Here is a 14,320-nt window from a genome sequence, read left to right as displayed (position 1 = left end):
TGAACGCGGAGGTGCCGTCCGTTCGACGCTCGGTCATCGGTGATTTGCATCACGACGAGTACGACTCCATCAACCCCGTTCACTTGAACGCTTCCGCTCGCGATCTACAAGGGTATGTAGATGCACTCCTTCCCTCTCGTTGCTAGTAAACTCCATAGATGGATCTTGGTGATGCGTAGAAAATTTTAAAATTCTGCAACGATCCCCAACACATCATTATTAGAGCATTGTCGCAAGTGAGGAAAGGATGATGGAGACTATGATTCCCCCACAAGTCGGGATGATACTCCGGACGAAAAAAAGAGAAAAAAAGAAAAAGAAAAAAGAGGCCATAAAAAAAGAGAAAAGGCCCAAAGAAAAAAAAAGAGAGAAAAGAGAGAAGGGACAATGCTACTATCCTTTTACCACACTTGTGCTTCAAAGTAGCACCATGATCTTCATGATAGAGAGTCTCCTATGATATCACTTTCATATACTAGTGGGATTTTTTCATTATAGAACTTGGCTTGTATATTCCAATGATGGGCTTCCTCAAAATGCCCTAGGTCTTTGTGAGCAAGCGAGTTGGATGCACACCCACTAGTTTCTCTTGTTGAGCTTTCATATACTTATAGCTCTAGTGCATCCGTTGCATGGCATTCCCTACTCACTCACATTGATATCTATTGATGGGCATCTCCATAGCCCGTTGATACGCCTAGTTGATGTGAGACTATCTTCTCCTTTTTTTGTCTTCTCCACAACCACCATTCTATTCCACATATAGTGCTATGTCCATGTCTCACGCTCATGTATTGCGTGAAGGTTGAAATTTTTTGAGAACATCAAAAGTATGAAACAATTGCTTGGCTTGTCATCGGGGTTGTGCATGGCTAAATAGTTTGTGTGATGAAGATAGAGCATAGCCAGACTATATGATTTTGTAGGGATAACTTTCTTTGGCCATGTTATTTTGAGAAGACATAATTTCTTAGTTAGTATGCTTGAAGTATAATTATTTTTATGTCAATATTAAACTTTTGTCTTGAATCTTTCGGATCTGAATATTCATGCCACAAGTAAGAGAATTACATTGAAAATTATGCTAAGTAGCATTCCACATCAAAAATTATGTGTTTATCATTTACCTACTCGAGGACGAGCAGGAATTAAGCTTGGGGATGCTTGATACGTCTCCAACGTATCTATAATTTTTTATTGTTCCATGCTATATTATATTCTGTTTTGGATGTTTAATGGGCTTTACTATACACTTTTATATTATTTTTGGGACTAACCTATTAACCGGAGGCCCAGCCCGAATTGCTGTTTTTTTTGCCTATTTCAGTGTTTCGAAGGAGAAGGATATCAAACGGAGTCCAAACGGAATGAAACCTTCGGGAACGTGATTTTTGGAACAAACATGATCTAGAGGACTTGGAGTCTACGTAAAGCAATCAACGAGGAGAGCACGAGGCAGGGGGCGCACCTACCCCCCCCCCCCAAGCGCGCCCTCCACCCTCGTGGGGCCCACGTTGCTCCACCGACGTACTTCTTCCTCCTATATATACCCATATACCCTGAAAACATCAGATACGGAGCAAAAACCCTATTTCCACCGCCGCAACCTTCTGTACCCGTGAGATCCCATCTTGGGGCCTTTTCCGGCGCTCCGCCGGAGGGGGCATTGATCACGGAGGGCTTCTACATCAACACCATAGCCTCTCCGATGATGTGTGAGTAGTTTACCTCAGACCTTCGGGTCCATAGTTATTAGCTAGATGGCTTCTTCTCTCTCTTTGGATCTCAATACAATGTTCTCCTTGATCTTCTTGGAGATCTATTCGATGTAATCTTCTTTTGCGGTGTGTTTGTCGAGATCCGATGAATTGTGGGTTTATAATCAAGATTATCTATGAACAATATTTGAATCTCCTCTTGATTCTTTTATGTATGATTGGTTATCTTTTCAAGTCTCTTCGAATTATCAGTTTGGTTTGGTCTACTAGATTGATCTTTCTTGCAATGGGAGAAGTGCTTAGCTTTGGGTTCAATCTTGCGGTGTCCTTTCCCAGTGACAGCAGGGGCAACAAGGCATGTATTGTATTGTTGCCATCGAGGATAAAAAGATGGGGTTTATATCATATTGCATGAGTTTATCCCTCTACATCATGTCATCTTACTTAAAGCATTACTCTGTTCTTATGAACTTAATACTCTAGATACATGTTGGATAGCGGTCGATGTGTGGAGTAATAGTAGTAGATGCAGAATCGTTTCGATCTACTTGTCGCGGACGTGATGCCTATATACATGATCATACCTAGATATTCTCATAACTATGCTCAATTCTATCAATTGCTCGACAGTAATTCGTTTACCCACCGTAATACTTATGCTCTTGAGAGAAGCCACTAGTGAAACCTATGGCCCCCGGGTCTATTTTCCATCATATTAATCTTCCAACACTTAGCTATTTTTATTGCCGTTTATTTTACTTTGCATCTTTATTATAAAAATACTAAAAATATTATCTTATCATATCTATCGGATCTCACTCTCGTAAGTGACCGTGAAGGGATTGACAACCCCTTTATCGCGTTGGTTGCGAGGTTCTTATTTGTTTGTGTAGGTGCGTGGGACTTGTGCGTGATCTCCTACTGGATTGATACCTTGGTTCTCAAAAACTGAGGGAAATACTTACGCTACTTTACTGCATCACCCTTTCCTCTTCAAGGGAAAACCAACGCAGTGCTCAAGAGGTAGCATAGCCTCATAGGCACTTCTCCGAATCCATTGCGGAGAAGAGTAATAGGTTTCGGTTTTCAGTTTTGTACATTTTCATCGGAGATAACAAAGGTGGAGTTCCAGGAATATGTTTGCTATAATTTTATAAGCCAGGGCTAATATTATAAGCAATTGACAACATCTCAAACGTATCTATAACTTTTGCTATATATTAATCCGGTGTCAAGTGCCAATTGTTGTTTTTTGCATACTTTTAAAATTTGTAGAAATAATATTTTGCGAGGACAAATAAATAAATAAAATATGTTCGTGAAGTTTCAAGTCAGGAAGGCCAACATGGGTCAGAGGAGTACCTGGGGTGCCCCATGTTAGGGGAACATGCTACACAATATTTTTTATGCCGCGCGTGAAAATTCCAAGATTACTATGGACGTACAAGTAACTATGATCTCACAAACAATCAATATTGTGGAAGAGGAAGAATATGTCAGTGAAGCTTGCCGATTCCCGCAGGTTGGTTATACCTCCCAGTCGTAGATTTTTTTCCAGAATGATCTGCGGATCTAGTGTCAAAGTAGACAACGCCTCCAAGGTATCCACGCACTACACGTAACGATCTAGAAGCACCGCGACACTCCATGGAACCAACACGAAAAACCGCGTGAAGAAAATAGAGAAAGAACAACCTAGCGGGGTATCAGTCTAGATTAGGAAGAGAGAAGGCAGAAGCACACATGGGTTTAACAAGACGCTTGGTGAAAGGATCAGTATGGTCGATTAGAAGGGGGTTGAATAGGCGAATAACCATTTTTAACTTTATTCCCAAATTGTAGGCTCAACAATAAAATATGTTGTCTACATATGCAACTAGATGAACAAGCTATCTGTCAAACTAACACATAACAAGTACAAGCAAAGGTAAGATGTAACCGCAAGTGGAGACGATGAAGACTGAGATGTATTTCCGAGGTTTTATCCTTTGGGGGAGGTACGTCTCTGTTGGAGGGGTGCGGAGTCACAATGCTCCCCAAGCGTCCCAAGGACTCTCCCTATTCTTCTCACGCCTTCTCACAATGCAAGGTGCTGCGAATCCACTAGCGACGACTTCAATGCGACAACCGGGACATTTACAAACAAGGTTGGGGCTCTCACCACAACTTAATTGGAGGCTCCCAACACCGCCACGAAGATTCACCACAATGGAATGTGGCTCCGAAGTGACCTCTTCCGTCTAGGGTGTCCAAACACGCAAGAGTAGTAAGATCCACACAAAATGTACAGGGGAATCAAATTTTCTTTTGTGGAAGTGTAGATCTAGGTCTTCTCCAGTAATCCCTTACAAATCAACAAGTTTGGTTGGCTAGAGTAGGAGATCAGGCAAAATGAAGGTTAGGGCATTAATGGACGAGAGAGGGAGGCTAGAGATAGGTGGGAGGTGGAAGAACCACCTCCTTAAATAGTTCCACCTCAATTCTAACTGTTACGCGGGAAAAAGCAAACGCTAGTTTCAATGGCCATAACGGTACAATCGCCCTGACCACCGGTTGTATCAGTTATTAGGGAATAGTCGGAACAACCGTTGCACAGGCGCTCGAGTACTGCGCCCAACACCGAGGGAAAACACCCCTGAGTAGTGGTTGGGCCGGTACAAGCGCCAGTTCAACCGCCCTGCTAGCACAGGAGTGTGCAGGAGCATGGTGCCCCCATGTTTGGTTTTGATAATTGATGGCAATTCCTATGGACTAATGGTTGCTTTGAATGTTACTCGAAGGGTTTATCCATTGGCAATGCTTGAAGATCATATGTTGGCTTCAAGGTCGAATATAGAAGATTATGTGTTGATCAAGGTGTTATTCAAGGAGTTATCCAATGATCGATCATGTGAGAGTTTGAGCCTATTGCAAGCATGTCTTGAAGAAGAAGATTGTGTGAACATTCATGTCTATCTTCAAGACATCATCTTAATGAAGAGAAAAGATAAGATACAAGGTTGATCAAGACTAAAAGCTAAGAGTGGATTGAAGTTGATCATCACACAAAGCGTAGAAGATGTACCGAGTGGGAACAAGCGATCTCATGATATGATAAGCATTGTCCATTGCGCTTTGTGTACTAACCCATGATATATGTGAGATTTCTTTGTGGGGTTAGGTACTTAGGTATGTTTCCATGGGCTTATATCAAAAGGAAGATCTCATATAACCCATGTAGGATGACATCAAGTGGTAATAGTCATCAATATTGCATCATGCAAGTTCAATTGGAGCATCACGAAGAGATCACACGCTTGAAGCTTGCCGTCCATTCTGATGATAATGGACATGTAAAGGTATGCCGAAGAGAGGCTCACCCATAATAGAGTATGGAGGAGCAGTTCAGTAGTCTTCATCGAGTCATCGCAAATAAGAAAGGTGGTCCAACTTGAGAAGGTCAAGATCGTCAATCATTTGGCTCAAGTGGACTATGTGCAATGCAAACATAACCTTGATAGATTTTCTATCTTACCGGCTCATGGTGTCATTTGGGAGACCGGGTTATAGAATCGATAGCCATACTATCAAGGGAGGGCTCTCGAGTGAGTAGCCTGGTCATATCGTTCGTAGAGAGTTAAATTTTTGCATCCTTGGCATCATCTTTCTTGGTTCTTGTTGGCTTTTCTCTATGTGAGTTTTAGAGCTTGCGGTTATCTTGATGACTAGCTCAAGTTCATCAAAAAAGATTTCATATGCATCCTCTATTCGTTTTTGGTGTTGGATATTTTGCCGGTCCTTATTTGCTCAAGGGTTCTCACCCCTCTATTATTGGTATTTTCTCTATTGCTGGTTCTTAATATATCCAACAAGCTTGAGTTCATTGATTTCTGAGTTTGTTTGCGGAAGTTATGACAGTTTTGGTCTTATTTGTTTTTCTGCTCCTGTTGTATCGCGCGTGCTAGTGGTTGTACCGCTCAATCCTTGGGCGACCAAGGGTTTGCTTGTGTGATCATGCATAACATAATCGTGGAGGATGAGTGTGATAACAACATCTACGACCGATGATCTGATTTTCAGGATGAAAATATCGAGCTTGAGATGCAGCTTCCAGATAACTCAGTTGAGCACATGTGGACTCACATTGACAACTAGCAGATGTATCGCTTCATTTCCTTTTTCATGTATTCAAGATAATTTTGGTTAAGTTATAAAAGTATTTGAATGTTTTTATTCACACGTGAATCTATTTAATTGTAAAACTATTTGCTATGTTTGATTTTGGTTCAAAAAATGAATGCCTAGGCCTTCAACCGGCTATGCCAGACTAGATTGTGTTGGATGCATGGTCAACCCATTCACCGATATGATGGAACGCCCCCGTTGCTCTGCCCAAATTGGACAAAATCCACCGAAAACGAACGTCGATGCTCATCGGCCAAAAGAACTCGCCCCAAGCGTCGTCCACTCCTGCGAGCACGGAAAGTCAATGGCGGAAGCTTCTAGAACCTCCGAGGCGCGCCGCGACGCCGTGTTCGCGCGGTGGGTGATTTTCTCGCCGGCGCGCTCCCGTCGCCCCACCGACCTCAAGTCCCACGGCCCGGCAAACCCTAGCCCCGGCCCCGACGATGGCGCCCCCAAGCCGTCCTGCCCCTTCTGCCTCGGCCGCGAGTCCGAGTGCGCGCCGGAGATATTCCGCGTGCCGCCTCCCGACGCGTCGCCGCCGTGGCGGATCCGCGTGATCGAGAACCTCTTCCCAGCGCTGCGGCGCGAGGCGGCGCCGCCCGCACCGGAGGACGAGGAGCCCGTCGGCGCGGGGGAATGCGCCGTGAGGGGGTTCGGGTTCCATGACGTGGTCATCGAGACGCCGCACCATGAAGTCCGGCTCTGGGATCTGGACGCGGAGGGGGTCCGCGACGTCCTGCTTGCGTACGCGCGTCGGGTGCAGCAGCTGGCCGAGCACCCAGCGGTGAAGTATGTTCAGGTACTTCTCTTTTTTAAGTTCAGCCCTTCTTAGATAGCTAGGTCCGATACCTCATACCTGGGTGTATATTATTTGACAATTGGTAAAACTTCGTAGTGCAAAATGCCATCTTGATAGGTCATAGAGGAATTGCAAACAAACAATGCAAATGTCTTTAGAAGGTGCTCCTAGCCCCTTGGCAGTTGCTATCTATAGACTAGAAGTTAGTAGAACAAAAAAATTCTTAGATGACAATGGGTGCCAAGGAAACTCTAGTTTTGATAGTTTAGGGTACGAACTATACGATTTAGGAGTTGGGTGTGAAATCAAACCGATGCAATAGTTGACAACCAAAAGTAGACTTTCCTAGATATTATGGTGAACTGAGATATGTGTGCAGTCCTACGGTTTCTTGTTTGTTCTCCGTACAATGTACCAATGTTTTGTGCGGTGGTGGGAGCAATCATACAGTATTATTGCCAAAAACGGTATGTGATAATTCCTGTGTCATCTGATCTGTTGTGTTCCACGGATTATGCATACATGTGCCTTTTGGCAGCGCAGTTCAAATGCTAATAGCCCAGTATGTATGCTTAGTTTGGAGGTCAGGCCATAGATTGTTTTGTATCCAGAGGTACTTTCTGTGGACCTGATGTTTATGTCAAAACCTTTTTGGTATTATTACAGAAATGGACAACAGTCATGCACTTTCTAACTGGCATCCGAACAACAAATTTCGAATCCTCTCTGTTCTGTTCTGTTTTCTTTATGCATTTGCATAAGACTAGACATGTTTTTTCTTTTTTTTGAGGAACCAGCAGGCGCACTGCCTTTTCATATAGAAGAAGGAAGAGGGTAACCCATGTACAAAGTGGTTTGACACTTTTTTGAGGGGAACGTGCCGAAACCCCCAAATAAGGAAAAACTTGACTAGCTTATGCCCTCACTTGGCGATTGCCTGGCACCATTTCCCGTTGCTTTATGTCCCCGAAAGCCAGAGATGCCACCTCGAGGTGGGTTAGGTGTGTGCCATTGAAGATACGACGCTTCCTCTCCTTCCACAGGTTCCAAATAGTGTAGAGAAGGTGCCCACTGCGTCGGGACCGCGATTCCCTGATTCCATTGAAAGCATGCAATCCCACCAGTCGGAGATGCCCCCAGGGTTCGGGAGAGTTAGGTTAGTCGTAGTTGCCTCCCCAGACAAGGACTTAATATGATTCCAGGCCGCGACCGCAAAAGGACAATCTTTGCAAAGGTGAGCCGCGGTCTAACTAGTAGCGCAGTTCAAGAGCTAATAGCCCAGTATGTATATGCTTAGTTTGGAGGTTAGGCTGTAGATTGTTTTGTATACATGGTGCATACATGTGCCTTTTGGCAGCGCAGTTCAAGAGTAATAGCCCAGTATGTATGCTTAGTTTGGAGGTTAAGGCTGTGAATTGTTTTGTATTCTGGGGGACTTTCTGTGGGCCTGATGTTTATGTCAAAACCTTTTTGGTATTACTACAGAAATGGACAAGAGTCATGCACTTTCTACTGGAAGCTGAACAACAAATTTCCAATCCTGTCTGTTCTGTTTTGTTTTGTTTTGTTTTCTTTATGCATTTCCATAAGATTAGACATGTTTTTTTTTTGAGGAACCAGAAGGAGCACTGCCTTTTTGGTATAGAAGAAGTAATAAGGTAACCCATGTACAACGTGGTTTGACACGTTTTTGTGGGGAACATGTGCTGAAACCCCCAAATAAGGAAAAAAACTCGACTAGTCTATGCCCTCACCTGGCGGTTACCTGGCAAACGCCATTTCCCGTTGCTTTTATGTCCTCGAAAGCCAGAGGTGCCACCTCGAGGTGGCTTAGGCGTGTGCCATTGAAGATACGACGGTTCCTCTCCTTCCACAGGTTCCAAATAGTGTAAGAAGGTGCCCACTGTGGCGGCGCCGCAATTCCTTGAACTCCATTGAAAGCATGCCATCCCACCAGTTGGAGACGCCCCCAGGGTTCGGGAGAGTTAGGGTAGTTGTGGTTGCCTTCCCAGAAAAGGACTTAATATGATGCCAGGCCGCGACCGCAAAAGGACAATCCTTACAAAGTTGGGCCGCAGTCTCCGGGGCCTGAAGGCAAAGCATGGGGGTCGTGAGGCCATCCCTTAACCGCCAACATGTTGGCCGTGAGACTCCTGCCGTGGAGAGCAAGCCAGGAGAAGAGTTTGCATTTTGGCTCAGCATGGGTGGACCAGATCTATTCCTTCCAGTAGCAATTGTGAAAAGGCAGGCATCACATGCTTCAGCTGCCCACGTCCGCTCCAATTATCATGCCAGAATAAAGCCCGTATATAATTGGCGTTGACAGCGCGATGTGAATCCACAGAAGGTTGAGGTGACTGCGGCGGGTTATAAATGATCCCGTATGAGCCGTGTCAGCAACTCGGCCAATGGTTCCTTTCAACTGGCTGTTTGAAGTTAACCAAACCGTAGTGGCGGTGACTTGTGCACCTACCCATTGAGCCACCCAATGCAGACGGCAGCTGATAAGACATGATAACTTGCCTCCAATTTGTTGGAAGAAAACCGGGCTACCCAAGCAGTGACTTGCTCATACTCAATAAACAGCTCATGCAGACAGGTGCGGCCCGGTGTGCCCATTTCCAAAGGTGTTGGTAGTAGAAGCCCAGAAGAGATCCATATTTGTCGCAAGGGAGTAAGTAGCCCACCCATGGGCGGTCGGGGTCAGTCCATTGCAACCAAGGCCATCGCAAACGCAAGGCCCTGCCAAATCTGTCTATGTCGGCAATACCCAGACCACCCAGCCCCTTTGGCCGACACACAGTTTTCCAATTCACGAGTGAGTGGCCTGCCTGAATGTCATCACTGCCATCGCCATGCTAGACGAAAATGTGCGTGTTGATTGACAAATAGTGAAAAACTGCACTATTTTCAATCAACATGTCTAATCAGCCCCTTTTGACAAATAGTGCAATTTTCACTCAGTGTGTTGCTCTCATACTCAGCTCTCTTTATTGCACTGCAACACAACATATCTGTGCTTATAGGAACCCCTTAGCTGATTTGAAGAAATGTCAATTGTTGGTAAGGTAATGTCAATACTTCAGTGGCTTGTTTCAACTCTTTGATCATAGTTACACTAGCTAAGTACTCGTACGTTGCTATGGAAGTTAAATGCTCATGCATTGGTATTGAAGTTCTTGTATCGCATAAGTTGTTTAAACGCTTCGTTATAGTCCCTAACTCTGTGCATATAAAAATATTACTTATTTGTATGCAATTATTTATATATATTAGGCTATTCATAGTGGTGAGCTAATTTAAATTAGTAACATGCATATGTTACTAGTCTATGTTACTAATTCCGTAGTGGTATGTGTGATAACATAAATAACTCATTTATTACTTTGTAGTCATTTTTATTTGGGGGCGCTGTGTGATGGTAACATATTATGTTACTCCATTTGTCTCTGTCATTTTTAATTACTTGCCAAATCATTTTTTGGGCAAGGGGAAGCGCACCGGGGCGGGGAGGGTTAAGGCTGACGGAGACGCGCCGGCGGTCAGCAGACGGGCTGGACGCCGGAGCCAGAAGAGGCGCCCCGCCGCCACCATCCTGGGAGCCGGCTCGGGCTTCGTCAGCCGCTTCTCTGATGACGGCGAGGTGGTGGGAGGGTCAGGGAGCCCCCCCCGCCCCCCCCCCCCCCCCCGGCGACCGCGGTTAGGGCTCCCCTGCCGCTGCAAGGGAGGGCGAGGGGGGGAGGGGGCGGTCGCGTAGTCTTACATGCATGCGCCGTTTGCTATTTGTGCATCTCTTTCTGTAAAACGCATATAAATGCATGTTATTGTGTATTGAAAGACGAATGCCGAGAATGTGCAAAGTTAACACACCATCAATGGTGGCTGCCTCCAGTAAATGCAAAACCATAATTGGTGCACAAGTGTAGTTGGATGAATTTCTCCTTGCGTTTGATACTTAAAATGAGGACGAATGTGCTAAGCTGGAGGCTATATTGTTACTTTGCTAGAGAACCATGCTAAACTCTTACCTTCACTTCTCAAATATTCTTGGCTTTTTGTAAGACTTAAATGTTTCATCTTCTGTACAGCATCACTTGAACTCAAATACGAATGAAACCTGCTTATTAATTAAGTGCCACACTGGCACCCTGATGAGTGCGGTGGACCTGGCATGTGTGTGGGCTGTAGCCCGTGAGGCTGGTGCCGTATGTGGCCAAGGCCCTGTGTGTGTGCGGAGGATGTATCTAACACTTAACCCCTGTATCGGTCGAGGCATGAAATGAGTATCATCTGATCTCTCTCGTCTCTGCTTCTTCTCACCTACTTTCTCCCCAAGACTCATCTCATCCCCTTCCCCAATTTACCCAATCCTCTTGTGCGATCCCAATCCAACAATTGGGTTCCTTACATTAAGGTAGCCCTGAGGTAGCTCCAACTCTTGCTCATGCATTGGTACTTAAAAGATGTCCGGTTTTTGTCCTCAAATTCATATTCCACTGTCTATTTGTTGGTGCTGTTGTGGTACTGTAAAAATTACCAGCATGTAAGAGCCCTTATTTCTATGTTTAATTAGCTACTTGAGTTACTTCCTTCACTGTAGCTCGACCAAATTGTTGCTAAATTCCTCTTAATGTGCTGAAAATGTCCATTTTTGGAATTTCATAGGTGTTCAAGAACCAGGGGGCATCTGCCGGAGCTTCAATGGCACACTCACACAGCCAGATGTTGGGAACTCCTTTTGTCCCTCCATCTGTTACCTCCCGGCTTAACTGCATGAAGGAGGTCTTCGAGAGGTCAGGAAAGTGCAGCCTCTGTGTGGTTCCGTCCAAGGATATCTTGGTCAGTGAGACGCACAATTTTTCTGCATTTGTCCCTTTTGCAGCTTCTTATCCATTTGAGATATGGATCGTTCCGCGGCAACATAGCTCCTACTTCCATGAAACAGATCAGGATAAGGTATAAATTGCTCCTGAATCTGTTTGGTCTTCCATTGTTGTATAAACCATGCTGGTTTAAATCACATTCGTCTGCAGAAATGGAAGTGTAATAGCCTGAAGTACGAAAATAAATTTCATAGAATACACAGTTTCTCCTGCCACCTGGCTGAGCTCATTGCCCTTTTTATCGCATTATAAATGATTGCTCTGTTGTCCACAGGTATTGGATCTTGCGGGTCTGTTGAAAAGCATGCTTCATAAGTTGTGTAAGCAACTCAATGATCCCCCATTCAACTATATGATCCACAGCGCACCGTTTGGACTCTCCTCATCTTGTCTACCTTACACGCACTGGTTCCTCCAAATAGTGCCACAGTTGAGTGTAATCGGTGGATTCGAGATGGGAAGCGGGTGCCACATAAACCCAGTTTTCCCTGAAGACGCTGCAAAAATTCTGAGGGAAATCGACGGCTCAGTATAGTTCGGTACTTACATGTGATTTGTTTCTCAGTCATGTAAAAAGGAAGTTTGTATGTCGCTAATAATCTGAGTGGACTGTTAACTTTACGTACTGCTGAGAATTTGATCAAACCTGGAAGTTTTAACCTTACTAACGTTATTCTGTTACCTGGAAGGGTGGTCTTGAACTCAAGTTATCTGAGCCTCGTACCGAATTGGTTGTCATAGCATAGCTATGATCCAGTGTTCATTGACCTGATGGTACAACTATAAACTACCCAAGATGTTCGGCTGGTTCCTGAAGACACGCTCAGAGCCAGGAAGGGTAGAGCACTTGTATTGTCGAACCATAGTTTTCTGAAAAAACAACAGGCCATTCCATTGATTTCCATTAAAGAAACCGCTAGTCTGCAAAGTTCAGTACTGAATCAGAGGTTATGAAACAATATTGTTTCCTCCTTTGTCCATCTACAAATCACGTGAAACAAAAGTTCTTAGCACTTGAAATGATGGCTTGTACAACCACATTTGGCCTCTGTTATGCAAACTAGATGACCCGTTGCGCCAATGGCGCAAAGGCCGAGTGTAAGCCAAGTATTGGAAGAATGTGCATTAACATATTGTTGTTTGAAAAGATCATGATACTATATGCAGCGAGCAAGCGATAGTCATACACACACGATTGTCATGATTTGTTTTACATAAGATAAAAAATGATGCACTAAGTCATGTACGAAAGGATTCTTGTGATCTGTTTAGATTGGATAGACAATCATGCAGAGGCTTTTGGACGTGCATTTGAAGACAAAAGCATATATTTCTTTTATCATAGTTGTTACAAAAGCATACCACACAGCAGCCTAAGCAGCAAATAACCGATAGCTAAATGCATAGGATGGTCTTAGGGGATTACATAAGATCCAAAAGGATGATAAACACAGAAGTCTTGGTAGCATTTATACTAATATTAAGTTATATAACAAGGGGCTTTTGCAGTTTGCTTATATTGAGTAGACGATCAGGCGCAGTCCCTTGGAAGTGCATTTGAAGACAAAAGCATATGCTTGCCCTTTGTTCATGCTAGATGACCCGTTGCGCCAATGACGCAAATGGCAAGATCAAACCAAGTATTCAAACAGTGCACATTAAAATATTTAAACACAGAGAGATACTTAGTGATGATACATAGTGTTCTAAGAAGTTTCGGAAATCCCTTTTGGAGCTCGGCCTCCGGTGAGGCCTCCAAATTCAAAATTGAAATTTCATTGAAATTCATATTTTTACATTTCAAAAAATTCTAAAGAAAAATATAGATATACATGAAGGTATAATACACATGTGTGTAAATTTTCAGTTCAAAATACACTGAAATAAGGGCTGTGCAAAAAAGACAAATCTCAGGCTATTTAACACATGATACTATTCATCTTCCCATGCCATGAATTTGTCTTTTTGTATAGGTCGCAACTCAAGGTATTTCATCATGAATTTTTACACACATGTGGGTTACATCCTTACATACATGCATATTTTTTTTCAGAATTTTTTGAACCATAAAAGTTTGAATTTGAATTTTTCAAGAATAAAGGCCTCCATGGAGCTCGGCCTTCAAAACGCCTCTCTCAAGAAGTTTATGGTAGATTATTTACAATGTTATTAGCAAGCAAAGTACATAGCCAGAGATACATCATACAGACTATTGTGGTTATGAAGTGGTGAACATCAGATAGTCATCGCTGCATGTGCCATTGGTATTTAAAATGACTTCATCGTCCAGGCAACTCTTCATTGTCTAAAGCAGAAATTCCTTTGATATCATTGACCAAGCTCCAATAATACTTGTTTGTTTGTTGTAGAACATAATCTGATTGTGTAGTTGTATCACTAAGATAGCATATCTTATCTGTGACAAAATATGATTCGGATTGTTGTGTTTGGGTGTTTATCCTACTGTGAAGTTGCTATCTATTACAGGGTAAAGTTCCTTTGCTGCCATGTGATCTGCACTGAGAGTACTGCACCAGCTATTGCTAAAATAGCCTGTTATTCCTTTTTCTCTGCTGATGCTCCAGAGACTTATATTTTTGCTGAACCAGCTGTAGTTTGTTATAGCTGAGGTCTTGCAGAACCTTCCCGTAAGAGCCTTCAATGTACATGAGAGTTTAGTTGCCAGTCGATCTTCAGCTTCTTTGAATTTACCATACACATAGATGGATATCGATTTCCTGGGAAGTCCGTTGGTG

General features: G+C 43.6%; 1 protein-coding gene across 1 annotated transcript; it reads left to right on the top strand.

Moving 5' to 3' along the window:
* The first annotated feature begins 6,087 nt into the window (after window positions 1-6,087).
* Window positions 6,088-12,270, top strand: LOC123145429 (ADP-glucose phosphorylase). Its single transcript, XM_044564837.1, has 3 exons — window positions 6,088-6,681; window positions 11,347-11,637; window positions 11,839-12,270. Exons 1-3 carry the CDS (start codon window positions 6,187-6,189, stop codon window positions 12,097-12,099), a joined length of 1,047 nt encoding a protein of 348 aa, XP_044420772.1. The 5' UTR covers window positions 6,088-6,186; the 3' UTR covers window positions 12,100-12,270.
* The last annotated feature ends 2,050 nt before the right edge of the window (window positions 12,271-14,320 follow it).

Source organism: Triticum aestivum, chromosome 6D, assembly GCF_018294505.1.
Source record: "Triticum aestivum cultivar Chinese Spring chromosome 6D, IWGSC CS RefSeq v2.1, whole genome shotgun sequence".
Classification (NCBI taxonomy): domain Eukaryota; kingdom Viridiplantae; phylum Streptophyta; class Magnoliopsida; order Poales; family Poaceae; genus Triticum; species Triticum aestivum.
This window is presented reverse-complemented; position numbering and strand designations above follow the sequence as displayed.

Coding starts and splice junctions, on each gene's coding strand:
- LOC123145429 (XM_044564837.1), top strand. CDS start 6,187: ATGGCGGAAGCTTCTAGAACCTCCGAGGCGCGCCGCGACGCCGTGTTC. Junction 6,682..11,346: donor CAGCGGTGAAGTATGTTCAG/GTACTTCTCTTT, acceptor GGAATTTCATAG/GTGTTCAAGAACCAGGGGGC. Junction 11,638..11,838: donor ATGAAACAGATCAGGATAAG/GTATAAATTGCT, acceptor TGTTGTCCACAG/GTATTGGATCTTGCGGGTCT.